The sequence below is a fragment of the Halichoeres trimaculatus genome, unplaced genomic scaffold, assembly GCF_033239565.1.
Source record: "Halichoeres trimaculatus isolate MK-OKI-2021-1 unplaced genomic scaffold, fHalTri1.1 fHalTri1_scaffold_6, whole genome shotgun sequence".
Taxonomy (NCBI): Eukaryota; Metazoa; Chordata; class Actinopteri; order Labriformes; family Labridae; genus Halichoeres; species Halichoeres trimaculatus.
The window spans coordinates 15,781,740-15,807,966 of record NW_027437184.1 but is presented as its reverse complement, the minus strand read 5'-3'; the positions used below and the strand labels follow the sequence as shown (position 1 = coordinate 15,807,966).

Sequence of the window (26,227 nt, the reverse complement as noted above, 5' to 3'; positions counted from 1 at the left end):
CAAAATGCATGTAATTAAAGTTGGGTGCCCAATGATTAAGAAAATAACATCATTAATTCAATTTTGTAAATGCATAAATATAACAATAAAAAGCTAAAACTGGTTTCACACCAGAGAAAAAAATCCCCTTGTCATGTACAGGAACACAATATGTAAGAACAACCAGTTCCTAGCTGTTAAAAGAGCAGTAGGGTAATAAAACCATCGTAAACGAGGCATTAACAAATACTGAACTTGAGTACGTTATTAAAATTGTTCAGGGTCTAAAACTTCGAAAGTAATTATTTTATACATCAAGGTCGAGAATTAAAGGATGGAAGTCCGGATGGTTGATTGAATAACACCATTAACCACAACTCCCATGAGGCTTTGCGGTTAAAAACGACGGTTGAAGGATCTCACTCTCCTTTATTTTGAAAGACTCCCGCGCCGTAACTACTTCCTGTGGTTTCTGCATATTCACCTGTCACCCGCTGTTTGTGGTGTCCAGTGTTCGGCATTGCCGCCCTTTGATAACACATGCAGCAACAGTTTTACCTAGACATTTGTTCAGTGAAAAGTGAAATCTTAAAACTGCCGCTGAAATGAATTTCAAAGTACGAGCTGCGACGAAAGAGGACTGCAAAGATGTATCGAGAATGATAATGGTGAGTTTCGGTACCGGGCGCTGTAACCGAACTAGCTGTTGTAAGTTTTGCGAAGACACACAATGCCATAATTTTCCCCTTTCCCCAGGAGCTGGCGGTGTATGAAAAAATGCCTGACCAGGTGAAAATCTCCCATGAAGGTAATCCTGCATTTTTTTTAGGAAGAAAGAAATATGCTATGAAGCTGGCAACAATCATAATCTCAATATGAAACAACACTAACTGAAACTAAATGAAGCCAAAACCAGAGAAGCTAATAAATAGCAAACCAAAAAATATGTGATTTTATATTTGGATGCGTAGGTAAAACTTGGAACACCACAAACGCCAGTGGTTTGTAAATCACACCCTTAAATAAACATGCTTCTTAACTTTATTGCTCAAATAGGTTGAGACCTTTTTAACCCAAACAATGTACCAGTGATCTTTCACAGCAAGTATCTGAGTTAGTTTAAGAAGAAATGATCTCAATCATATGCACTCTTAGTAGAAAAAGATACTGATGTGTTTGTTGCTCAAAGTGTGCAAAGTGCAGCCTGACATTGGTTGAACATTTAAGGAGTTTAGTCTCTGCGTCTTTGAAGCGTGAGGTATGTTGAGATAGGTTTAATAATCAGTAACAGAAAAAGACTGTTTGTTAGGTCTTCACTCAGAACCCTTAAAGAAGCAAACTTGGCAGCAAGAGTGGGAGGAGTGGATGACATTTACTCCGTCCTAAAGCTCCCACTTTCAGATGTCTCATGAGCTGCAAGCAAACACAGAACAGAGCAGGGCAGGGAAGGTTTTTAAGAGGCTGACATGCAAACGCCTTAGCCTGTCTGTACCAAAAATGGCCGTGATGTGACTCTTCAGACAGTACTCTCTCTGAATCACTTGCTTTTTATTGGATCCCACCAGCATGCTGCTTTGGCAAACGCGCCATATGCAGTATTCAGTTCTTTGTGTTGAGTTTGCAAGCACAAAGATGGTGAGACGTTTCTGCTGACTGAAGTTCATTTGTTAAATCATTACTTGAGGGATATGATTTATATTAAAAGAAGAAATGTGCCCATTGGTGAAGGAAAGAGGAAGACTGCATGCAGATACAGGGTTGAAGAATTCAGGACACGACTGACAATGTAAAGGTAGGAAAGGCAGGAAATATATCTGATTCATTTGGCAGAATTAGATATTGTTATGCTGATGTTGATGTTAAGGTTTTGATACTCTAACAGACTATTTGGTATCTACATCCCATTTGCTGTAAATGTGATTTGAAATTTTAAATATAGAGGAACACTATTTGTTAACATGAGAAGACCAAATGTAAAAAAAAATGATCTGTTTTATTTCACTTAAGAGCTGGAGCGTGATGGTTTCTGCCCAAATCCCTTCTTTGAATGTGTTGTTGCAGAAGTTTCTGAGGAGTATAAATCCAAAGAAGGTAAAGTGTTTTTTCTCTTATGATGAGAATTATTCACCTAGTTAATAATAGTCCCATGCCTTTTAACAGATTTTATTTGTGATCATTTTCAAAGGTAAGACTAAAGATTTTATATGATGTTGGATGATAAGTGAGCTAGTGCTGTTCATGACTAGTTGTTATAGCTTATTGTAAGACCCAGATTCATCTGTCATTGTAGGTGATGCTTGGTTTTTTGGGGGGTTCAACTTTTTAAGTTGAATAAGAGGATCAGACTTTTTCACTTCATACACAAAAGTGCTTTATACATGGTCAAAACTGTAACTGTGTTCTGAATATATGTAAGAGCTTTATTCTTCTTTCCACACAGGATTCACACTGGTCGGATATGGTCTTTACTTTTACACCTACAGTACATGGAAGGGGCGGTCAGTGTATTTGGAGGATCTGTACGTGATGCCAGAATTCAGAGGTATAACGCAGGTTGAGTTGATGTCGACAATGCAAACGTCTAAACAAGCACGAAAAAACTGAGTAGTGTTTGATGCTTGATGGAATCATAATACCTTAATTGTGTGTGAAATAAAATTAAGGGTTTTCTTGTTTCTTTGTCTTTTGACAGGAAATGGCATTGGCAAAGGTTTACTCAGCAAAGTGGCAGAGGTAGGCTCTGTCAGTCACTGAAATAGGAGTAATTACATTTGCAAACACTTTGTTGTAGCTGAAAATCTCTTTGTGTTTTAAGGAAAAAAAAAGAACCATAACTTATCAAAATTGTTTGGTTACTTTTTCAGATAGGGAAAAAGAAGCAGTGTGTCCGACTCCAGCTGTCTGTATTAGACTGGAATACTCCATCACGGGACTTCTATGCTGCTAAAGGAGCTCAGGACCTAACTGAGAGTGAAGGCTGGCACTTTATACGCTTTGATAATCAAAGCCTGGACAATTTAGCAAATGAGGCACCTAAAGACTGAAAGTTTCCAAGAAAATGTTGAAAAAAAAAAAGGTACAGGTACATGTTCTTTTCATGCTCAGTAAGGCCAGGCTAATAAAGCCATGGTTAAGATTCTGTCTTTCAGGTAAAATTCGTAGATCAGCCCGATGAAAAAACAAAGAAAACTAGGTTTGTGTGAAAGTAATGGTTGTTTCTATCAGTAGATTAGGAGGATATTGTGAGGCAAGAATTGAGTCAGGGCCTTTATGCACATAATTAAACAAATGGGACCAGAAGTCCTAAGGTACTGTTACCACTGCAGTAGTGTTAGCCGCATGCAATATTGTAAATAATTGGCCAGTCAGCTAATCACACTATGAAAGCAGGTGGCAGGTGCAGTGTATGTCTTAATTCTGGGGAACCTCTTGGAAAACCCCATCAAACAAATTAGAATTGCTAATGCCTGCTTTGCACTACTCTCTCCTGAATTTGCTGTAAAGCTCCACATTGTCATGCCTTGCCAAAGGATTATTTCAATCCCTAAATATCCACTGTCTTTGCATATTTTGTCTTAAACAGTAACACATAAGCACAGTGTCTGCATTTAAACTGCTAAACAGCTGTTCCTAGTGTTGGTAATGGTGGGGTCTACTGCCATTAAATTTAATGCTCTTTTTGGGTGTTAACCTGACTCATGCATACGGCTCATCATTTTTTTTTTCACCATTGGTACAAACCGTCTGTTTTCCTCACTAATTGCTGGATGTGCATACAGACCCAGATTTCTAGCAGCATAGCTAAATTACTTAAATGTAAACTTTGTTCAGGACGCAGCACCACGTCCTGACAGTAGATGGCACTTGGAACCTACATAATTATAGCACTTGGTCATTCCATTTATCCATTACCTTTACTGCTTTTTTTGCTGGGGTGGGAGCTGGATTTATCCCAGGTTTCCTTGGGCGCAAATGGGGTACACCTTTGACAATTCACTAGCCTATCACAATCCAACACACACACTTTGCATATTTAGAGTGACCAATCAACCTGAAAAAAAAGGCACCTGACCAGCCAGGGATTCAGACCTTCTTGTGGCAACAGTACAAACCACTGCACTGCCATGCAGCTCCTGATTCATTTTCAGATGCTGAAAACCATATTCATGATGTCAAGTAAAGTCTGCTTGACTGAGCTTTCCTTTTTGTCTCTGGAATTGTCATTTATTATTAAGTCTGAAGTCTTTATTGCCTATTAGTAAAAAAAAAACAACAACACCCTTCTGATTGCATCAATACTTCCATTCAGGATGTAGTTTTCTCATCTTATTTTTGAGCACTTATTTTCTTCAAGAATGGCCACAAGCCCAAATGTCTCAGGCAAAATGGAAACTATCATGAGTGCCCCCAAACAAATACTGTACTTCAGCTCAAGTTCTTTAAATTTGTTCAGGGTCCAAAACTTTGGCAGTTGTTCTTTTTGACGTAAAGTGTAAGAATTTAATGATAATCCAGATGCTTGATTGAATACCACCATTAACCACAACTCCAAAGAAGCTTGTCCTTTAATTTGAAGGACAGTCATACTGTAACCACTTCCTGTACCTTTGGTGTCTTCTGCCTGTCACTGCTTTGCCCAAGGCTGTGTGGTCAGTGTTCGGCACAGTAAACATTTGCCACCCTTTGACAACACATGCAGGATCAATTTTACTTTGACGTTTGTTCAGTGAAAAGTAATTCTTGTAACTCTCACTGAAATGAATTTCAAAGTACGAGCTGCAACGAAAGAGGACTGCAGAGATATATCGAGAATGATAATGGTGAGTTTCAGTGCTGAATGTTGTGTCAAAGAGCTAGCTTCTCAAGTTGTGTTCTGGAGTATAACTGCTGGCTCCGCACAGTTGAAATGCACCTGTTCATAAGTGTAACTTCTTTTACTTCTCAGGAGTTGGCGGTGTATGTTAAGATGGCTGACCAGGTGAAAATCTCTCATGAAGGTAAAACTGCCCTTGTTTAAGGAGAAAGAACTATCATGGCTATGAAGCTTGCCCTAACCACAATCACATTATTGGAATATTGGATAACACTTAGCTAAGACTGAATGAAACCAAAACCAGAGAGGAGGTGAAATAGTACAGCAAATTTTCGTGCAAAGTGAATCCATGATATTTAGAAGTTTAAATCAAAGATAACACAACAATAAACATGATTTTTTCATGTATGTGTCCTGGAAATCACACCCTCAAGAAAACCCTCACCACACCATTATAAATGGGTTGTAACCCTTGTAATGTACCTGTGATCTTTCAGAGCAACAAGTGTCTTGCTAGAAAAAACGATTGATTATTAGATATGGTTATTGTTTAACAGTCTGACATTAATGGACAATTGGAAGACTTTAGGCTCTGCATCTTTTAAAGCAGTGTTATGTTGATGTTAGTATGTTTACTGAGTAGTGACCATGCTAAAGATGAGTCTTCATGCAGAGGAGCAGGCCTCTTGAAGAACAAACTGTGGTTACAGGAATGGATAAGATTTCTAGATTTTAGCTGTAAGCTGCAACAGAATGGAGCAGGAAACGTTTTAAAAATCAAACATGCGAATACTTCTTACAGACTGTACAAAGCATGGCTGTAAATCGTCCTCTCAGACGGTGCTCTATAAGGCACTTTGTCCTGTATATTCGATTTTACAAGCACATCATATACATAATATTTCGTTTACTGTGTCGTGTCACATTCTCTGAGCAAAAATACAGTGTGACATTTTCATGCCTTTAATCAGATAGAGAGGACAGTGGATAGAGCAGAGAAGAGTCAGATTCAAACCCAGGCCAGCCGCTTGTGGGCAAACCTCATGGGGTGTAGAAAAATGTGACTCAGCTGATGTTAATGTGGTTCTTCTCAAGGTTTTGATACCCTAACAGACTATTTGGTATCTACACACCATTTGATTTAAAGGTCATTTGAAAATTTGAATATATATGAACACTAATTACTAAAATGTTTTATTTTACTTAAGAGCTGGAGCGTGATGGTTTCTGCCCAAACCCCTTCTTTGAATGTGTCGTTGCAGAAGTTTCTGAGGAGTATAAATCCAAAGAAGGTAAAGTGTTTTTCTCTTATGATGATAATTACTGGTGTGCTGTGAATTTATTTTATGATGTTGGATGATAAATGAGCAAATGCTGTTCAGGACTAGTTGTTATAGCTTATTGTAAAACCCACAGTTTAACACTGATGTATTGTTTTTACCTTAAAATCAGTTCTGAATGTCATTGTAGATGATACATAGTTTTTTGGGGTGTTCCCTTTTAGTAAATAAGAACTTTAGTAAGCTTTTCACTTCATACACAAAAGTATTTTCTGCACAGTCAAAACTGTAATTGTTTTCTGGTTATATTTAAGACCTTTATCTTTCTTTTCACACAGGATTCACATTGGTCGGATACGCTCTTTACTTTTACACCTACAGTACATGGAAGGGACGGTCAGTGTATTTAGAGGATCTGTACGTGATGCCAGAATTCAGAGGTATGATGCAGGTTGGGTCAATGCCGACAATGCATATGTTTAAACTAGCATGGAAAAACTAAGAAGTGTTTGACACCTTAATTGTGTGTAAAATAAAAAAATAGCTTTCTTGTTTATGTATTTCTTGACAGGAAATGGCATTGGCAAAGGTTTACTCAGCAAAGTGGCAGAGGTAGGCTCTCTTTTGTCAGTCACTGAAATAGGAGTAATTACATTCGCAAACATTTTGTTGGTGCTGAAAATCTCTTTGTGTTTTAAGGAAAAAAAAAAGGTCCATAACTAATCAAAATTGTTTGGTTACTTTTTCAGATAGGGAAAAAGAAGCAGTGTGTTCAGCTCCAACTGTCTTTATTTGACTGGAATACTCAGGCGCGAAACTTCTATGCTGCGAAAGGAGCTCAGGACCTAACTGAGAGTGAAGGCTGGCACTTTATACGCTTTGATAATCAAAGTCTGGACAATTTAGCAAATGAGGCACCTAAAGACTGAAAGTTTCCAAGAAAATATTTTAAAAAGTGACAGGTAAATGTTCTTTTCATACCCAGGTAGGCCAGGCTAATAAAGTCTTGATTACCTTTTCTGTCAGTTGAAGAAAAATGTATTTTTTTTCCACATTTTGATGTTTTTTCCAAGCAATTGTTGCCTTTTGGGATCAGCTATAAATCTCCATCACATTGTTCTCAGGAGCAGGCCCCATCAGCACTGAGGACTTCATCTGAAAACTTACCACCTTAAGCCTGCCAAAAGCCTGTCAGGTGCCATAAGTTCAGCACAGGATGCTCTTGGCAGCTCCTGATACCTCTCTAGAGTGAGCTGTTCTCACATTGCTCACATGTTCATAAGTTTCCAATGGAGCCATTCAGTTCACAAAAATATGAGCATATTCAGTGAGCTTTTAAATCCTGTTCATGACTGTGCTTTTATCATTAAATTATGAGGATTTTGTGTAGCTTGGAGAAGTGAGTCCAAATTCTGAGCAGCACAGCGTATTAACTTAAATGTTACCTTATTCAGGTTGCAACAGAACGTCTTGCCAGTAGATGGCACCCTAAATAAACATACTTGGTACTTGGCCATTCCATTCATCCATTACCTTAATTGCTCTTCCCTTGAGGAGTTGGGAGCTGGAGCCTTTCTCAACAGTTATTGGGCACAAGTGGAATACAGAAAGGCACCTGACCAGCCACGGAATAAAAAAGTTGGTGCAACTGAACTTTCATATATGTCTCTTAAATTGTCATTTGACGAAATTCTTTCCATTTTTGAAGAGATCTGCTGAATATGACAATGTGCACTGAAGCTTTTTGGCCTAAATTTGTCAGACTGTATTTCATGGTTACAAACCTAGACTTCAGCTGTTCCAATTAAAGCTCCTCTCTGTAAGTATTTGAGCAAGCATTATCAATAATGATAATAACAACAACAACAACAACAACACTATTATTATTATTATTATTATTATTATTATTATTATTATTATTATTATTATTATTATTAACAACAACAATGATAGTAATAATCAATGATAATAATAATAATAATTATTATTAACAACAATGATTGTAATAATCAATGATAATAATAATCATTATTATTGTATTGCTCATCACTATGAGGAAAATAGTTGTGTTTCATCTGCATTCTCATGGATTAGAAAATCAGTCAGTAAAAATAATGTTTAATATAAGTATGATACATACAAAATCTACAATAACACATCATAACCGCCCTCCGAACAAAGTAAGGTCATTCACAATGCAAAAACAGTTTACAGTGCACAAAAAAACACCTATAATAACAACTACTTATGTTTCAGAAGACTTGACCCTGAGGATTAGAACAATAATGGCAATGAAATATGCATTAAAAAGTCACAATTCAGATTAACTCTGTAATACAAAGAATACATATAAAAAGTAATACGTAGTTTTAAGGGAATTTAAGGATGAACCATTTGTTGATTGTCACCTAATTATTGTCCTACTCAGACAAAAAAACAAAGGGTAAAAAAATTGTGTTTAGAAGTTGTGAAAAGATAAACAAGTGGTCCTTTATTAATAGCCTCCTCACATTATTAATGTGTTAAAAATCAAGAATAAAGTATATTTACTGTCTCTTAGAACAATTCTGTATTTAAGCAATTACAAATCTGTTACACTTGGAACAGGGAGAAAACAAACATATGTACATAAACATGAAAAATCAGAGCTAATATGAAATATCCCATCTCAAAATCAAGTCTATCCCCATAAAGGAAGTATAAAGTGATCAGAGCTCTGTTAATTCTGCCTTCCTCTCCTTCCACTCAGACGTAAGCATTTCTTCCATATTGGCTTGGTGCTGTCTGAGACGTTGCCACAGTTGACAGCACATGTCCTCTTGAGGTTGGCTGGTATGGATATGGCCTAAAAAATGGTGCATGTGTTAGGAAACATGCAGCACTTTTCATTACACCCACCCAGTTAATATATTTAATTTCACCAAAATACTCACACTTTTTCATTGGGATTACTCAATTTGCACGCGCACATCAGGCAGGAACCTCCACACATAGCGAGTACGGCTGAAGCCCAGCCGATGTACAAGCCTTCTCCAATCTCATACCTATGATACAACAGCATTTTGGTTTCAATGTGTCATTGAATCCACAGTCACAACATCAGCATCGCTGAAACTATTGGTCAAGCTGATATGGATTGTATTGACTTACTTTGTCCCTGGATAAAACTGGTCAAAGAACTCCTGCGTGATGTTGGCTGCATACCAGGATATGGCAATCATGGTGCAAAGACCTAGGAAAGATAGTTTAGTTTAAAAAAGTGGGATTTTTCCCCAGTGCACTTGGTTATTTGAGAACAAAAAGAAAGCAGCTTCTCAAATTAACTGAAGAAGGGAATACTTGTCCTGTTAATTCCTTCATTTTTTTGTAATTTGTGTTATTTAACCTAATGCAAACAGCTATTGTAGTATCAGGCTTTTGAGCATCAGACAGTTTTCAGGATAATTACCTCTTGGATGAGTGAGTCCCTATCTGATAGCAAAGATTATCTCATGTTGGAATAACTTCAAGACTTCACTTAATAAATTTGCTAAGGCAGACATTTCCTTAACTGTTTTCAAGGGGCTGAAACCCTTCCTCTACCCAACATTCATTCTTTATGTGTTATGTGTTAGCATGTTGATGTAATCAAATCCCCAATTCATTACCTTGTAGTAAAAAGAACACTCCACCAATTGCAGCAATCCTTCCCTTCAGGATGTAGTTTTCCCCTCCTATTTTTGAACACTTCATTCCTACAAGAGTGGCCACAAGCCCAAACGTCCCAAACACAATGGCAGCAATCATGAGTGCTCGAGACGCTTGAATGTACCCTGTAATAAAACAAAGAAGGTAGCTCTAAGACATGGTTCATAGACACATAAACCCAAGTTTTGCAATATATGGCGAGAAATAAAACACAAAGTTGCAACAGTAAGAGAACTATAAAATTACTTACTGTGTAAATACAGCTCTGTTTTTTGACTGTTTTTTTGTTTTGATTGTACAAAGGACAGACTTTTAAAGCAATTGTGAGGCTCACTGATACTAATCCTAGTCTGCGTAGAATCTGTTTATCTTCACTCAACGCATACAAACTGTACACAGGCATTGTTGACATGGTTGCCAAAGCCCTGAACTAGAATTGCAGTATCCATAAAGGCGTGTTCAACACTCATCATTACTCAGCCGATGATTCATTTTCTTGTTGATATGGCAGAGGCTCAACATACCTTTGATTAGATGTTCTTATGTTTTTGTTTGCTTGTTTTTTTTGTATTTTAAAGTTTTTTACTTATTTATTTTATTTTAAAAACTAATTTCTCTCTAGGACATATACTGGAGTGAGACTATGTCTTGAAGCTCATGATTGTAGTCAGAACAATTAACCAGAATCTGTCTATATCAGTACGAGGATTCAGAAAAAAAGGATTGGCCAAAGGGTTCCAAAAAATTTAAATCTGTAATGCTATGCCAACACTTCGATAATTTTTTTATTGTTCTGTCTCAACACAAAAAGAGCATTTTTTGAATGTCAAACAGTATGTATGTCTATGTCCTAACAAATAGGGCTTCACAAAAGTTTTACTACATGTCTCAAGACCAGGCTAGACATCCAGATTTGTTTTTCACATGCTTGTCTAACTTTAGTAAATGTTTACAGAAATACAACACGAGTATTTTTATTAGCAGGTAATTAATGCCAAAGTAGTCAAAGGCTCTGATAAAGAGGTTTTGATTTATTGTTCTATTGTTCTTCGATTATCTCAGTCACTGTTTGTCCAGGTTCATTATGGTCATTCTTGCTTATCCTTTGTCACCCTGTTATATCTTATATTACCCCTCTTTACTTCTGATTATAGCCCCTACAGTAGAATGCTACTGATAGCTTTTATAGCTACAACAAGGTCCCACAGTATCAAGAAAAAAAATTGCAAATAATGACAACCATTCCTCAAACGTTTTAGGTTAAACTGGAAGTATAAGATTTGATTACATTTAATTTGCTCGGACTGTACTCTTTACTAAAAGCTATCTGAGGTAGCACACTTTGTTGATCACAGAGAATAGTCTTGCCATTTTTGAATCACAGTCTGTAAGCTTGTTTCTCTTCTTTGTGTGTGGATAGATTACCATTTCAGATTAATAAAAAACCGATCAATACTAAGACAATGTCTGTCTTGGAAACATACCACTAAGTGCGAGCAAAGAAGGAAAATCCCTGCAGTTGTGAACCCCTGTCGAGTCAGTTGCACAGGACATCCACAGGTTTTCATAGATGGTTGATGTGGTAATAACATTGCCATCCACCGTAGAGACCCTCCAGTATCGATTTGGAAGGGCAACGCCAACCATCAGCCATCCCAGAAAGCCCAAAAAGAAGGCAAAAGCTTCCACTATTGCATTCATATTTTCTTGTTTCTGCCCTACCCACGTCGACTTATCCGAAAAAAGCCTTTTCACAAAGCTGACTCTCTGCGATCTCTTCCTTCACAAACGTGTGGAGTTGGTCCTCGCACAGTCTCAGTATGCCACACCAGTTTCCTCTAACCCATGAGCTAAGATGCTAGAAAACAACAAATCAATGATTAATTCCAAATAGTTCACTTATAATTTCCTCTATTGTTCTCATCTCTATTGAGCCTTTTCAAAGACTCTAAATGTTTACTCAACTTGAGGGACCACAGAGCAGCCAAGTCCAACCTTCAAACGTGCTTGCCAGCGTCTATAGACTTAAAGCTATTTTTCAACTTTTGACATTTCGTTTGAACACTGTGTCAACGATGTGAAAACATTATTAATGGGATTCAAGTCAGGATGTGGCTCCTCACCTGACCCTGAGTCCAAAGGATAACTGGAAGCTCGTGCCATTAGGGGCTGAGGGTGCAGAATCACATGATGACCTGCAGAAGACTAGGTCTGCTGTTTTTCTCTTAAACCTGTTTGCTTGCCTGACATCTGAGCCCTAAAGATGTGTCTTCATTGGTTTAACAAATATTGGGTTGTTCACTGGCCTGTTATCACAGAGAACACCACAGGGTACTGCTATAGCTGTGTAGCTTTAAATATTTTACTCCATTATCTAATGCAAATTAAAGAGCTGTTTGACTTAACCCCTGAAGCCTGGTTTATACTTATTCATCAAATCAATGTGCCCTTTTCTTATGTGACTCAGGCATATAGCTTGACATACACCTCCTCCAAAATGTAACTATGGATTGAAATGGCTCAAACTACATCCTCTGTGAATGGTCTGCCGAGAGGCATCAATTTTCCTGTGTCAACATTCTATCTCTGTATCTTTATTTTATTGTGGTAATTGTTGTTAGATCAACAGCAACATTTATCAGCTCCAATTTGTCATAGTATGCACAAAGTTACTGTGAACGAGCAAGTAGCAAATGTAGCGAGAAAATCATCCCCATCAGTTGTTCTTTGGGGCACCAGTATGGTGTCTAAGTTTGTGAGCCCTTTTGAGGGCAGCCACTGAGCGGGTGGTCTGGGTTCAGTCCTAATCTGTTGCACTGTGGTCACTTTTCTACTCTTTTAATTGTCTTTTTCTTTAGATTAGACTAGACTTAAGACATACAAAGCCTTAAAAGTAGCTTCAATTTAGACAATCTGACTAGCAAAGTAACCCAACTGCCTACAGGTGTTTTAACAGAGTATTGCCGAGTGACAATGAAACACTGACAAACAAGTATCTACTGCTTACAACCTGGACAGCCACTGTGGTGCAGCGTCAGGCTTTGAACTCAGCACATCTTTTGCCAACATCTCTGATTTAAATGAAGTTTTTCCTGGATAACACAAAAACTTTAGAAGAATAAAGTCTTGATGACACTTAGTTGCAATTTACAGGTACAAAAGATTAAAGAGGTAGTGTCCATTCAAAGGGTTTGTATACACACACATGTACTGTTCACTCACTGTGAAGTATAATGATAATTCTATGGCTCTAATTTTTTTTTTTTTTGATGACCAGATCTTTTTTTAGAAACAGTGTTTGTATGATAATGTAATCATTGCAATGTTGTTTTGTTTAGAGATGTTTTTAAAAGTTCAATAAGTCCCTTTGTATTCAACCTTGAACTTCGTAAACTTTATTGTGACACTTGATTGTACAGCTGCTGATCTGTGGAGATTAGAATACAGTTAGATAAGTATAGAGCCAAGTAGGCTTTCAGACGCCAGGAATGTAGTACGGTGGCACACGAGAATAAACACTGTAAATGAGCTTTAAGGAATAGGTCCAGAAAATGCTGAAGGATTTGAATCAGTAATGTGTGGATATTTCACATCTGTTTACACTCCTGGGTTAAAGGTCGTGCCTCAATCTCTTAAATATATATGCTTTGTCTTCTGTGTTCAGTGATTGATATTTTTCTCCTGGATGCTTTGTGATTCTTTGTGAGGATTGACAAGAGCTTAGACTTGAGGGAGAGATGGTTGTTCAGCCTTTACAAATCAAAGAAAAGTGAGCTTTATTTTCAGCCTCATTTTTCTTATTTTGTCTCAAAGATTGTGTTGCCCCAAAAATGTAGTTTATTGTTATTCAGATGCTTGCTTCATAAATCTTTCTCTTAACCATGTAAAAGAAAATGAGCTGTTTTCAGTTGAATAGTAAAGATTAGAAAATGCATAGTCATCTATTACATAAAGCTGAATTATGAGAATACATGTAAAGGAAAGCTGATAATATGAAAAATCAAAATTGAAGCAAGCAGATTGTTTGGCTGACAATTGCTGTCAAGTTTTTTGATTTTAAAGATGATTTTAAAACAGCTGTTTTAAAAAAAGAGATCATTCCAGAATCTGGTAATATGTGTTCATTACCATGAAAAGGCTGATAAAAAATTACACCTAACTTACCTGGGAGAGCAAAAAGGGATGGAAAGTCTCGACAGTTGTAGATCCCTGTTGAATCACTTGCACAAGACATCCAAAGGTTCTCATAGATTGTGGAGGTTGTGATTACGCTGCCTTCTGTGGTGGACTCTTTCCAATATTGATCTTGAAGTGATACTAAAATCAAGATCCAGCTTGCAAAACCTAGAAAAAGTGCTACAATCTCAATGATGTCTTTCATCTTGAAGAAAGTTTACTCCTAGAAATTAACAAAACAAATAGATAATCGCACCGTGAGCTGCTCTATTCACAACTCCTATATCTGGTATACATTTTTGGAGTGTGAGAGCTGACTCAGGATCTTTTTCATGCGCACTCAAACCTGGACTAATTTGAACATTGATTTGTTGGCTGTAGCTACATTATAAGTCCGCTATTCCCGCCCAAAATTGATGACATTTCCCCTACCTGCCATAGAAATGTAAGTATACAATGTTTTTTTTCCTCTTTTCATTTATACTGGAGGTAGGGTTTTAGGTATTTGATGTATTATTACAGCTTTAGATCTTTGACCCAAGAGAGGTTAGATGACTAATCTTTTTCTTTAGATGCTTCGAAGCTTCCTCAGGGGGCAGTATAAATTAATTGTTTTATCTTGTTTGCATTTATAGATAGCTTTAATTGTAAAATGCACTTTAAGAGGATGTAGTGCTGAAATAAATCTGCAAGAGAATAGAGGAGGAGTTCTATTTGGGTTTGATCCTTATTTGATTTATTTATTTAATCTATGTCAATCATCTTGTCCTCTTGTCTGTTAATTTGAAATGGTAGCTTGTGATTTTAGGAAGATCAATTCAGGCTTCATAAGCAAATAGTACTGTGGAAACAGTAAAAAGAGGTCATAGCTAGGTAAGGTGGGTGATTTATGGAGGTAGAAGGTGTCTATTTTAGTTGTGGTTAAGCATTAACAGGTTTGCAGCAGGACAAAAGACAGTGTTTGAGTCTTAAACTGTAAATTCGTTTTTTTTTTTTCTTTTAACAGAGCATATAGGTATAATACTGATGGCTTTCTTTTGAAATGTTATGTTTGAATACAGTGCTGTCACCTGAAAGGCCAGTTTGTGCTTACACACCCTTGCGATGGATCATTTGGCTCTATACTGTAAGGAACTTATGGAAGAGTGCAACATTAAAAGAGTTTAGATTTTTTCTTTTTTTATATGTCACTGGCAGGTGACTGAACATATGCATGGCACCAGTCAGTCCTGTGTTTTGTGTTCCTCTTCTGAAACACAGTCATTATAAACTTACATTAGAAATATCCACAATCCTGTGAGGATGATTTTTCAAAGTAAACAAAAGTGTTTACCCTCTTTGGGAACTCGTACACATAATTTACTGTCTGTATCTTATCAAATGGGAATTTTCTTTTGCCCAACCAGCAATCAGAAGCACAGTTCAAAGTACTGTTATATATAAACTGTAATGAACCATCGTTAAGGCTTTAAATCATAATCAATTCTCTGTCAATGTTTTATTTGCTTGCCCTTCCCTCTGTAAGCTGTAATATTTATTCCCTCGTGTCCGCGTTGACCTCCTCGCTTCAAGGGAGGGGTCACCCAAAATGAACCTGGAATCCTTTTATGGTTTTCAGCCTTTGACGTTGGCTGTGATATGAAGTCATATATGTGTAACAAAAATCTAATATTTTATCCAACATACTTTTTTAACTTCTCTAGTTTAATTTAAAGCATCAAGTTAAAGTCTGATTGTAAAATCAGGCAGACTACATGGTTATTTTAAATTTCGTTGTGCATTTTACATGTCACAATGACAATAAATTCTATCTATCTATCTATCTATCTATCTATTTAACTTTACTTTTGAAAATACCAAGATGTTTCAAACATTTAGATAAAAAAAAAATCCTTCTGAGTTTCATGGTAGTAAAATACAATCCCATTCTCAAAGTGGTATTTGAATCTAAGATGCAATATTTTATTTCATGAATAAATCTATCCCAGTCTGAATGTGGGCTTTTCACAGTATTAATTGAAGAAAAATCAAAGTTTTCATCCCAGAAAACATTAAAGTACTACTCCTTGGTTCAACATTTTAAATCTGTGATTTCTTCTGAAACCACTTCTGCCAATACAATTTTCCCATTTGAGTTCTTTGTACAAAAAACTCAAGTCTTTTGGCAACCACTGAGCTAATGGGGATGACCTTGTCACTTTAATATCACAGAACAACTGCTCCAATAACTACAGTTCGACACAAAATAATGTTGGTCTGTGTATACAGTGATATTTTTGGGTTTTTTATTGTAACCGTTGAAGTACTCTGAACTTGACCAGATCTTTTTTTCTGTTGAACTACACTGAGATTATGATTCATGAGTGGGTACAGCTTTCAGTCAAAGCTGTTTAAATAATGTGTCAGGTGTATAAATTTGAACAGTCAGTATTTGTGTACTCTTTGTCACAGAGTTTCGGTGAAGTCACAGATTTGAAATAGTCTTATAAGCAGTATGATTGATAGTGAAGACTACAGCTCTCAGTGGCTTTGGCTCACTTAAATGCTCAAATATAGACAAGATAACTTTCTTTGGGGTTGATCAGGTCAAATTAAGATCATAAGCTTAAAGTACCAATTTTCCATACTTGTGGTTTCAGGATTTAGTCTTTGGTAACCTACAACTAATGAAGATGGGCAATAAGGGTTTTTGTGTAAGTCTCAATAATGAATGTGTTAATTGCAACTAAAGCTCATTTGATACTTTACATAACTAATTTCAGTATTATTATATACTTTTCTGAACAAATCTAAAATTTAGCTGTAGTAGTATTAGTAGTAGTAGTTATGACACTCTTATTCCAAGGAACCTCTTAGCTCATTTTCTTTGCACTATTCATGTACTAGTTGTAATCCTCAAATTAAAATGTATACAAACTGAACACTTATTGTATGTAAAGGATATTTTTCCTTTGCAAAATTTTATTGATTGCTTTTAACTCATCTGTCCACAATTTCTGCCATGACATTCATTTAAGAACTGCCTGTTCTATAACCAATAAATACATTTCTAATACACATACAGACCTTTTTTGTGTGGTCCAATCATTTATATAACATATTCATTGCATGCATCTCTACAAACTGACACTTTCTTAATTTGTACATCATTACTAAACAAAATTATTGGCATAAAGGAGTAATTCAGTAGTTATGTCAGTACAACCATATTTACAGTTTTGTTACATACACGGTTTTTCAGCTACATCAACTTTTTTTTTTAACAAGCTGCCTCTTGAGAATAAACACTAAATAAATCACAATAAAAGTTCTGCTGTAGTATCGAATAAAGATATATAATACGTAATGCTTATGTCAGTATTTATAGAACGTTCATTCATTCATTACATCAGTAACAGATAATTGTACAAATTACAGATAATATAGATAAAGTAAGTGGCAGCATATGGGCAATCGTTGATTCTAATAGCATGTATTTTCCGCAACTCTCCCTCCCTTCTCTTCATCTGCTGCTCAAAGGAGCACACATCCTCCACCTTTGGCTTCCACAAAGTTTGGGTCAAGGTCATTGGGTAGCTTGCCATTCTCCCCCCAGATATTCATCTCTCCAAACACACCCGTCTCAATCATTTCCTCCTGCCAGGGGATTGGGACATTGCCGGAAGCGAAGTCATTGAAGAATTCAGTGTCCTTGTTATCCAGGACCAAACCTTTTATTGTGCTGAAGGCGCCCACATCATCAATATCTTTGGCGTAAACCATCTTGGGATCAGGGACGAATGGTGGAGGTAGCATACCTGTAAATCAAAGAAGAAAACAAAGACTTAACAAGACAAGAAGAATATGAACAGATATTTTTGTTGTGTTTTCGCCCTTGTGTTGCTTGTTATCTTGGATGCCTTTCTGCTGAGGGATCTGAGGCTGTCTATGCTGAGACTCTAGCCACTGCTTCTTTAAAAGGTTTTGAACACCGCTACCTAGATTGATCAGTGTTTGGATGGTTTCGGACAAGTTGCCCACCTGCTTCCAGACGACCCCAGTTAATTTCACTGAAGAAGGTCTGGTTCTTGAGCTCATCACAGCAATTATTTTTAAACCCAAGGCGTTTTACTGGGTCTCTGTCCAGCAGGCCTTCACAGATAGCCTTGCAGTCTTTGCTGAAGGTTGGTGTAAATGGAAGTGGGTCATTCAAGATTCTGCGAACAACTTCCTCATTCTCAACCTAAAAAGAGAGAAAGCAAAAGAACTGGCAATGAACCAGGGCAAACAGGTGAATTGGGAAATTCTCTTTCTCCTATTGTGCTTTTTTCAGCAATTGATACCTTCTCTCCTCGTGCTCTGAAGGGCCCTTTGGCAGCAATCATCTCAAATACTGTTACTCCCAGTGTAAAGTAGTCAACTGTGTAGTCATATTCCTTCTTCTGGATCAGCTCTGGAGCCATGAAACCTAGGTTCAAACAATGTAGTTGTAGTTAGGAGCGTAACCTATAACGTTTATACCGCTTTAATTTTTACGGTAAAAATGACCACATAGTGTATGCACTCCTATTGGCTTTTTTAATTTCAACGACAGACATTGGATGTTTTTACCTGGGGTTCCAGCATATCCAGTTGTTTTATCTTTTCCTGGCGGGAGTTCAACAGCCAATCCCAAATCAGACAGGCGAACATGTCCTGGGTGGTGGAAAAAAAGCATTGGCTTGAGCTAGTGGATTGATGACCAATTTAAGGCTGTTAAATTTATGAGTCACGCTAACAGTTAGGTTGGATTTTCATATAAATTTTGTATCGCATAATTGTCATCCACTGAACCAAGTGTTAGTGGCAAGAGTACCACGGTTACAAGTCAGCCATCCTCATTCTTTTAACCAATCAGCTGTTAACACACCAAGTAGCCAATAGGGTAAATCAGAAACTTTACCTGCATCATCCAGCAGCACGTTCTCTGGTTTTAGGTCTCTGTAGATGATCCTGTGCTGGTGCAGATGCTCCAGCCCACAGATGATTTGAGCGGCATAATAACGTGCTCGCTTCTCGTCAAAGCCTGGATTTTTTTCGTCCACATTATAAATGTGAAATCTGTAAAATGGCAGAGATGGGTATTGTTGTTTCTGAATCCTCTTAGGAGAAAAAAAAATCCTACCCAAGACATTAAGCGATCTTCTGACTCAAGGCAGGGTTCAACCTAGGGTCTATTTGTATCTTAGCAGACAGGTTTATCTGTGCAAGGCTGATTAGTGATGATGAGAGCAATGGAGCACAACTTGGTAGGTGTAGAAACCAGTACGTAATGGGTTTTACAAATATATTCCAATAATTATTACAATAAATTTGGTGATAATGATGAAATACAAAGTACCTGAGGTCTCCTCCATTCATGATGGTCATTACAAGGCAGAGATCAGTCTTAGTCTGGAAGGCGTAAGCCAGTGAGACAATGAAGCGACTGTGAACTTTTGCAAGGATGCGCTTCTCCACGATTGCTCCCTAAATACAAATCAAAATAAAAAAATCATTGGTCATACTTAGATAAAATAAAACTTTTTTGGTCAGTTTGAAAAGTTGTAGACTGTTGGCACAATCTTGATAAAACTTAGAAATTTATGGTGGAGCTTTATCACAAATTATTTTTCTTTATACTTTGTGAGACTAGTACTTTTCTTATCACCTTGCAGTTACAGTTGTACCTATGCCATGACAGTCTCAAATTTGGGCAAGCAATGTGACTGCATGTGGTGTAGTTTACAATTCAGGATCTTATAAGATACAGACTTCCTGCATGTGATGTGCTACAGCATAAGGTTACCAGGTGGTTAGACTACAAATAGAGGGGATGTGCCCCTCTAATCACAGGCAACACCTATGCAAGTTCGTTATCTACTAATGCTCATAAAGGCTGGGGGCTCCAGTCAATCCCTCAGTGTCTGAGTCTGTCTCTGAGCTGCTTTATGAGACCCTTTAAAGAGACAATCTTCTTTGCAATGAGCTGCAGAGGTAAAAACTAACCCTCTGCTCTTGTTCTTTCTTTTTCAAGTATTGCTGATACAGCAAGCTGGCTTTGTGTCGTTTCTGTTTGGATTGGCATTGTGCCAATTGTGAATAAATATGGGTGGGACAACAGATGTAATATGAGGACTTTACCTCATAGCCTTTGCGTTTCTTCAGCCTCTTTTTATCCAGCTTCTTGTTGGCATACATTTTGCCTGTTGCCTTGGCCTGACAAGCAAACACTTCCCCAAAACCTCCTTTACCCAGGACTCTAAAGTCCATGAACCAGTTTTCATCCACTGGCTGACTTTCCAGCCATTTGAACTGAACATAGCGCAGGAAGTACATGCTGTTTTTGAAGCCATCTAAGGCTTTCTTCTCAAGATGTTTAAGCAGCTGCTGCTCGCTCTCCTTAAAGAGGTCGCCACGGACGTTCTTGTAGTCTTCCTTAACTCGAGTGACGGCTTTCTCCTCCAGGAAGCTGCAAAAATTCTTTGAAGCAGACTCATAGTATTTATTGACTAGTTTCTGGGCCTTCTGCACTCTGTCCTTCTCTTGGCATGTTGTGTACTCTTGGATGTCTCTCCACAGCTCTCCAGCATTTTTGTTGGGTGCATCGCTATCCAGAAACTGTTGGAAGAGACGCTTACCAATGGGCTGTTTAACACACATGCTGTCGAAGGTTGAGTCTACAGTTGTCTTCATGTGTTCACAGTCTCTGATGTGCGGGAGTTTCAGCCTTGCCCGCATCTTTTTGTCACGCATAGCAGCAGCTGCTGCAGCTCCATCCACACTGCCACGGGCTGAAACGTAGGCAGAGTTTGCCACCACCGTCTCCAAACCACCTATGTCCATGGCTGCACCTTTGTGAGGCACAAACAACACAAGCAAAGCGGTTATTGAGGTTATCTTAAACTTTTTACAGCATGACATGCTGTGATAACAGTGACCAACATATTCCCTTTCCTTTCCTCGATGCAGTGAAAGGTCAACTTATTCCCTGATTCTGGTCCTCAACACTCACTGACTCCAACACATAATGTAGCGATATGCTGCACCCTGCTGTTCAAAAGAAAAACAATCTCTGCAAAGAACTATTTAATTCCACAAGTTAACTAGGTGCATACAGGAAGATATGCACACAATCAAGTAATGCAAAGTATTAAAAGACCTGTAAACCTGGAAAAGAATACATCAGCACATATTGAAGCAGACTGATTTCTTCTCACTTCTCTAACTTGTCACCTTCTTAATAATAAATGTAATGAAAATACTTATGTACAACCTCCATGACCCAAATACATTGGGAAAAGGGATTTTTCCTTCACCTGCTTTTGTTTATTGGCTTTGCAGGTGTTAAAACAATCTTAACCTCAAGAGACTGGGATTTTATTTTTATTATATATTACTATCTTAACTGTTTTAGATACATGCAACACCAGAAGAATAGATCTCCCTGCAAAAAAGTAGGACACCAAGCGAGAAGTAGATCTCCGGCTGGCAATGTTAAGTCTTCCACGGTGTCTATTTCACGTCTGTAAGCTGCTTCATCTTGACCTGGTACAAGTGGTGATACTGTTGGCTTTCTCCTTCATCCAATTAACACTGACTGTTGATACCAGAGATTTTTAAAGACATGACTGGACGTGTTGCTTATTCATTCTATATTTTTAAACGCATTTTGTCATGTTTTATCAGCAAGAGTATCTCACCAGACATTGTGATTATATTGCTAGTCATAGGATTTCTTTTACTTTGTTAAGTTAAGATTAGCTTTTACTTAATTAAAGTTACTTAAAGTAATTGAAACTAGAGGAACTCATAAGAATCATGTTGTCACAGATTGTTTAAAAATTTTAAAAAGGAAAATAAATGTCACTAAAATCCCAGATCTTTCCCAGGAACATATTATCTGTATGCCAAAAGTTAATTTAATAGTAGTATCAATAAACACTCCTTGTTTAGCAAAGGTAGATTCTATATCCATACTGATGCCATATACCATTCAATAAATATAAATAACAAACCACTTACTGTATTCTCCAGCTGTAGCAGAGACCTAAATGGGGACTCAAAGACAATAGATTAAATCCAATTGGGCAGCATCCAATATTTATTTTCTTCTCCGGTTTTCTTTTTCTTCTTGTTCCATCAACCAGAGCAAAAAAAGAGACACATCTCCCCTGAGACAGTGTCAAATACTATTTCTTTATTTAAAGCTGCTCACTATTCTGTCGACCCCACTCGTCCCTGCAGCTTGCAGAGCTGAAAAGGTTGGGGCTTCAGGTCGAGGTTTACCCTGTACCTGAAATCCGACTTGGTTGTTCATTAGCTGGTGAGGATTACACCCTAACGGTATTGGAGGAGCAAACTGGGCAGATGCTATTAGTGTAATAGCAGGAGTGATTAGGACTGAGAAATACTGCACCAACTCAGAAGACATCAATCAACTTTCCAATACAAAACAATGTTTGTATTCAGCAACGGCAACTTTCCTGTATCAAGAGCCACAAACTACAAACCGAAACAGCAGATTGAGATTTTTTTCAAACTTCTTTTTCCTGGCAACTGAGTTTTGAATTGAGTAATTCTTAAATAAAAAGGAAAAAGTCACTTTTCATAGATAATCACTTATTAAACTGCTGAGAGACAGTCCGACTCAAAAGTAGGCTGGAGAGCAAAAATGAATGGTCCCGCTAAGAGCTTGACCCCATGCCAGACTTAATATCATCTTTTAACTTTTGTATGTGCCTCACTAAATGAGAAACAATCTTCATCTTAAATGCTGCAGGTGTATTTGGATCCAAGCAGAATTATGAGAAAGAAAGAAAAAAAAGTATTAGGCTACATTTCAGGTGAGCGGATTTAGAGGGTGGATGAGGGGAGGAAGTAAGGATTGAGATCATGAAGCTAAAGAGGGCAGATACCGCCTCTATAAGACAACACCTGATATGAAGACTGCATTGCAGACTCTTAACTCTGACTTTGAATTAACATACTGGATACAGTGACGCGTATGTTACATCAAGTACAACTGTGACCTTTTTACTATATGTATTTTTTTCCTTTTCTCACACACATTGGCAAAGTGGTGAAACAATCAGCAAGTAGGCTGCCAAACTGCTCATGAAGCTGATGATTTAAAAAAAAAATGCTGTATCAGTTAATTTAAACTCTCATAGTATAGTCTGAAATTATCATTTTCTTAAAGATGAAATCAAGCTGCATCTATATAAAGGAATAAAAGATAAATCTGGGGTCATATTCTTGGGCTAATAACAAAAGCAGTTCACCAATGATAACAGTAGTTAGTTAAGCTCAATTAAACAAAAACTTCCCCCAAATAAAGCTAAATTTCCCTTCAACTGTGTACACTAAGCCGAGAGTTGGTTCTTCTGTTAAAAAAAAAAAGTCATACAGAGAAAGGAGAAACTGAAAAGTAACAGACTGTTGAGAAATCTGTTGATGGGTTTGTTTGTTTTGATTTGTTTACTTAGACCTTATCATTTAAAATCACCTTAGGCAGATTTTATTCTGAACATGTAAAAGTAAAATCAATAACTCTGTACACTTGTTGGATTGTCCAAAGACTTTCACTCTGTCCAACCAGGATAAACGTGTGAAAAGAGAAACAGTTTGTAAGACAGCACAATTCAAATATACAGCCCATTGGAAGAAGCAACTGAAGAAATATTGAAAAGTAGTCTGGTTAGGGCATGTTAACCCAATTCCGTGTTTACAAATCCTATTTGAAAGGGGGTAGAGGTGAAATAGATTTTACGTTCAAGTCTAATCCAGCTCAGTGACCAGGAACAAACCCACCCACCCAGAGATAATGAGTCTATGCTCGGAAACACGGAAGCAACACTTTAAATTGTTAAATCACCTGGTAAGAAATAAGTAACATGTTTTAGACGTTGTTCACATTTACCACCATAACACTGCTAAAACTAGATCTGTTAGCTACACCAAATGAAAGCAAGTTAATGTTTACTGTCAGCCAAGTAGATAAGCTTTTCCTGTTTAATTACTTCAGCTCTAAATAAAAATCCCATTACATGGAGGTTTGAAATGTGTGTGACCCTTGGGCAGCTGGGCTGTATGTGCTCTTCAGCTGATTAAACAGAGATGTAGTTAAATAGAGATCTTAAAGTCACTGTTCTCTCTAGACAATTACCTCTAATTAAAAGTCATGGTGGTGCCCTGGTGACCCAGTATTTACCTGAACTCACATAGAATGCTCATAGAGATAGTGTGGAATGTGTGTTAAAAGGAAAGAAGTTTACATATTTATGTATAAGAAAATGTATCTTGTCAAAATCAGAAAGAAAAATAAAGTCACAAATTAACCAGATGAGGACTCTTAAAACCAAAGGTATTGATAATTCAATTTTGTAGAGCAAAGTAAAATAGAAACAAACACCACTAACTAACCTTCAAACTAAAATCAACCAAAAAATAAAACAGGATTCCTGCATCCAGCATACCTAAACTGAGATTAAGATGCTAGATGCCTTATAACAATGCATGGGGCCCTGCAAGAGCTTGGCCACCATTGCTGTGCCCAAGCCCTTGCAGGCTAACTCTGGCTGTGGGATTTTGATTCTGTCCTCATTTAGTGTGTAGTGGAAAAGTCAGAGTGACCTGCATAGTTATTTGAGCAATGTTCTCCATGCAAGACGGCCACACATGCACAAAAATACATTTAACATGGAAAAGACATACAAGCAGGAATGTGTACAGAGGGGTGGCCCTGTTCCTCTTCAGAATCTGATGTCACCTTAAGTTTCACTCCTAAATCCTAGACTAGGCTATCTTTCTTGTCAGAGCTGGAACATGTGTTAAAATCAGCAATTTGTTTTAATATGGCAGCACAAAGGTATTAAAGTTTTTAAGGACCTTTAAGGTCCTTATAAAGACAGCATTTTTGCTTCCTTTTCAGAATTATCTTCGAAATTTAATCCGCCTAAATCACATTTATTTCTATACTTTCAAATTATACATTATGTGTCTTCACTTTTTCCATGTTTTCCTTCATTGCTTGCCCTAACAGATCACTGGTGGGATAAAGCTATCCATTACATAAGTTCAATAACCCCTTGTGCTAGATTACAGCTTATTCAATGAATAATGTGAAAGATGTCTTTTAGCAAGACGTCAAATCCTTCTCTGGAAGTCCTCAAACCCCCCTTCTTTGTCAACATGGCTGAGTGATGTTATGTATTTCCTCAAAATGGAAAAGATAAATCTAACAGTGAAGGGCAATTCTAGCATTTTTCAAAAAAAAAAAAAGGAAATTTTTTCTTGACTATTTTCAATCATTGCCAGTCTTTCCAACATAGAATCCCCCCCACCCCCCCTTTTTTTGGTCTTCTCAGCAAATGCTTATTTGGTGACCTCCTTTTAATTTATAATAATAATTATTAATAGATGATTATATATATATATATATATATATATATATATATATATATATATATAATTATATGTTTTATTATTTATTTATTTAAATCTAGAACGATGTATTTGTGTGTGTGTGTGTGTGTGTGTGTGTATACATACATATATATATATATATATATATATATATATATATATATATATATATATATATATATATATATATATATATATATATATATATATATTTATATATATAAATGTCATTTTAAAAAAAGTTTTATAATTTTCTTTGAATGCAGAGACAATGGGTTTTGTTAGGGGAAAAAAAAACAGAAAAAAGAGAACATTGTACATTTTGAATTTATATCATTGTATTTCATTTGACTGTGTCTCCAATAAAATATATTTTTTTTAAAGAAAAAAAAATCAGCAATTTGTTCCATGTTGTAACAGCATTTATAAAATACCACTGTTGTAAAAAATGTAAATAATAAAAAAAAAAGAATGTTGCTATGCCACATGTTCAAAAAAAACTGCTGTTTTCCCATAGGCAACTATGCAGATATGTGGAATGTGGAATAATACAGAACTTTATCTAGAGGGGAAAAATCAGGGAGGAGTCAGCAACAGTATGGAGATTCGACTCTGATAGTTGTGTTTTGAGAAGAGCTTTAGTTATTATACAGCTGTTGTATTTTAAGTGTTTTGTTTAGTGAAAAATAATGATAATTTAGAAGGAAAGATGTTTTGTTTGCAAAGAACTTCAGTTGGAAGATCATCTGAGGCTTTCCGAATGGACAGATTTACTGAACAAACTGGATGTGGTAAGTCAAGATGGCTGCCACTCGTTTTAAATACAATTCACAATCCAGCATACTAGGGGGCTGTTTTGAAAACTCGA

General features: G+C 36.9%; 4 protein-coding genes across 4 annotated transcripts; 2 read left to right on the top strand and 2 right to left on the bottom strand.

Annotated features, from left to right (window-relative positions):
- The first annotated feature begins 440 nt into the window (after positions 1-440).
- Positions 441-4,515, top strand: LOC141791681 (thialysine N-epsilon-acetyltransferase-like). The gene is made up of 6 exons (XM_074672306.1): positions 441-647; positions 736-787; positions 1,987-2,070; positions 2,420-2,521; positions 2,672-2,712; positions 2,844-4,515. Exons 1-6 carry the CDS (start codon positions 585-587, stop codon positions 3,021-3,023), a joined length of 522 nt encoding a protein of 173 aa, XP_074528407.1. The 5' UTR covers positions 441-584; the 3' UTR covers positions 3,024-4,515.
- A 97-nt stretch (positions 4,516-4,612) lies between these two features.
- On the top strand, positions 4,613-7,027 carry LOC141792010 (thialysine N-epsilon-acetyltransferase-like). The gene is made up of 6 exons (XM_074672757.1): positions 4,613-4,799; positions 4,925-4,976; positions 6,001-6,084; positions 6,411-6,512; positions 6,644-6,684; positions 6,822-7,027. Exons 1-6 carry the CDS (start codon positions 4,737-4,739, stop codon positions 6,999-7,001), a joined length of 522 nt encoding a protein of 173 aa, XP_074528858.1. The 5' UTR covers positions 4,613-4,736; the 3' UTR covers positions 7,002-7,027.
- Positions 7,028-8,817: 1,790 nt separating this feature from the next.
- Positions 8,818-11,460, bottom strand: LOC141791933 (claudin-15-like). The gene is made up of 5 exons (XM_074672646.1): positions 11,244-11,460; positions 9,720-9,884; positions 9,223-9,304; positions 9,006-9,116; positions 8,818-8,917 (listed from the first exon to the last, which is right to left on the bottom strand). The coding sequence occupies exons 1-5, from the start codon at positions 11,458-11,460 to the stop codon at positions 8,818-8,820; spliced, it is 675 nt and encodes a 224-aa protein (XP_074528747.1).
- A 5,988-nt stretch (positions 11,461-17,448) lies between these two features.
- grk1b (G protein-coupled receptor kinase 1 b) lies at positions 17,449-22,005 on the bottom strand. The gene is made up of 8 exons (XM_074672269.1): positions 21,958-22,005; positions 20,077-20,786; positions 19,295-19,422; positions 18,857-19,014; positions 18,526-18,609; positions 18,258-18,382; positions 17,956-18,157; positions 17,449-17,732 (listed from the first exon to the last, which is right to left on the bottom strand). Exons 2-8 carry the CDS (start codon positions 20,776-20,778, stop codon positions 17,449-17,451), a joined length of 1,683 nt encoding a protein of 560 aa, XP_074528370.1. The 5' UTR covers positions 20,779-20,786; positions 21,958-22,005.
- Positions 22,006-26,227: the final 4,222 nt, after the last annotated feature.

Excerpts from the sequence above, each read along its gene's own strand:
- LOC141791681 (XM_074672306.1), top strand. The coding sequence starts at position 585 with ATGAATTTCAAAGTACGAGCTGCGACGAAAGAGGACTGCAAAGATGTA. Across the intron at positions 648-735 it reads ATGTATCGAGAATGATAATG|GAGCTGGCGGTGTATGAAAA; the intron begins GTGAGTTTCGGT and ends CCCTTTCCCCAG. Across the intron at positions 2,071-2,419 it reads GGAGTATAAATCCAAAGAAG|GATTCACACTGGTCGGATAT; the intron begins GTAAAGTGTTTT and ends CTTTCCACACAG.
- grk1b (XM_074672269.1), bottom strand. The coding sequence starts at position 20,778 with ATGGACATAGGTGGTTTGGAGACGGTGGTGGCAAACTCTGCCTACGTT. Across the intron at positions 19,015-19,294 it reads ATGAATGGAGGAGACCTCAG|ATTTCACATTTATAATGTGG; the intron begins GTACTTTGTATT and ends GCCATTTTACAG. Across the intron at positions 18,610-18,856 it reads CGTGCTGCTGGATGATGCAG|GACATGTTCGCCTGTCTGAT; the intron begins GTAAAGTTTCTG and ends TCCACCACCCAG.
- LOC141791933 (XM_074672646.1), bottom strand. The coding sequence starts at position 11,460 with ATGAATGCAATAGTGGAAGCTTTTGCCTTCTTTTTGGGCTTTCTGGGA. Across the intron at positions 9,305-9,719 it reads AGTGTTCTTTTTACTACAAG|GTCTTTGCACCATGATTGCC; the intron begins GTAATGAATTGG and ends TATCTTTCCTAG. Across the intron at positions 8,918-9,005 it reads AGTAATCCCAATGAAAAAGT|GCCATATCCATACCAGCCAA; the intron begins GTGAGTATTTTG and ends ACCATTTTTTAG.
- LOC141792010 (XM_074672757.1), top strand. The coding sequence starts at position 4,737 with ATGAATTTCAAAGTACGAGCTGCAACGAAAGAGGACTGCAGAGATATA. Across the intron at positions 4,800-4,924 it reads ATATATCGAGAATGATAATG|GAGTTGGCGGTGTATGTTAA; the intron begins GTGAGTTTCAGT and ends TTTACTTCTCAG. Across the intron at positions 6,085-6,410 it reads GGAGTATAAATCCAAAGAAG|GATTCACATTGGTCGGATAC; the intron begins GTAAAGTGTTTT and ends CTTTTCACACAG.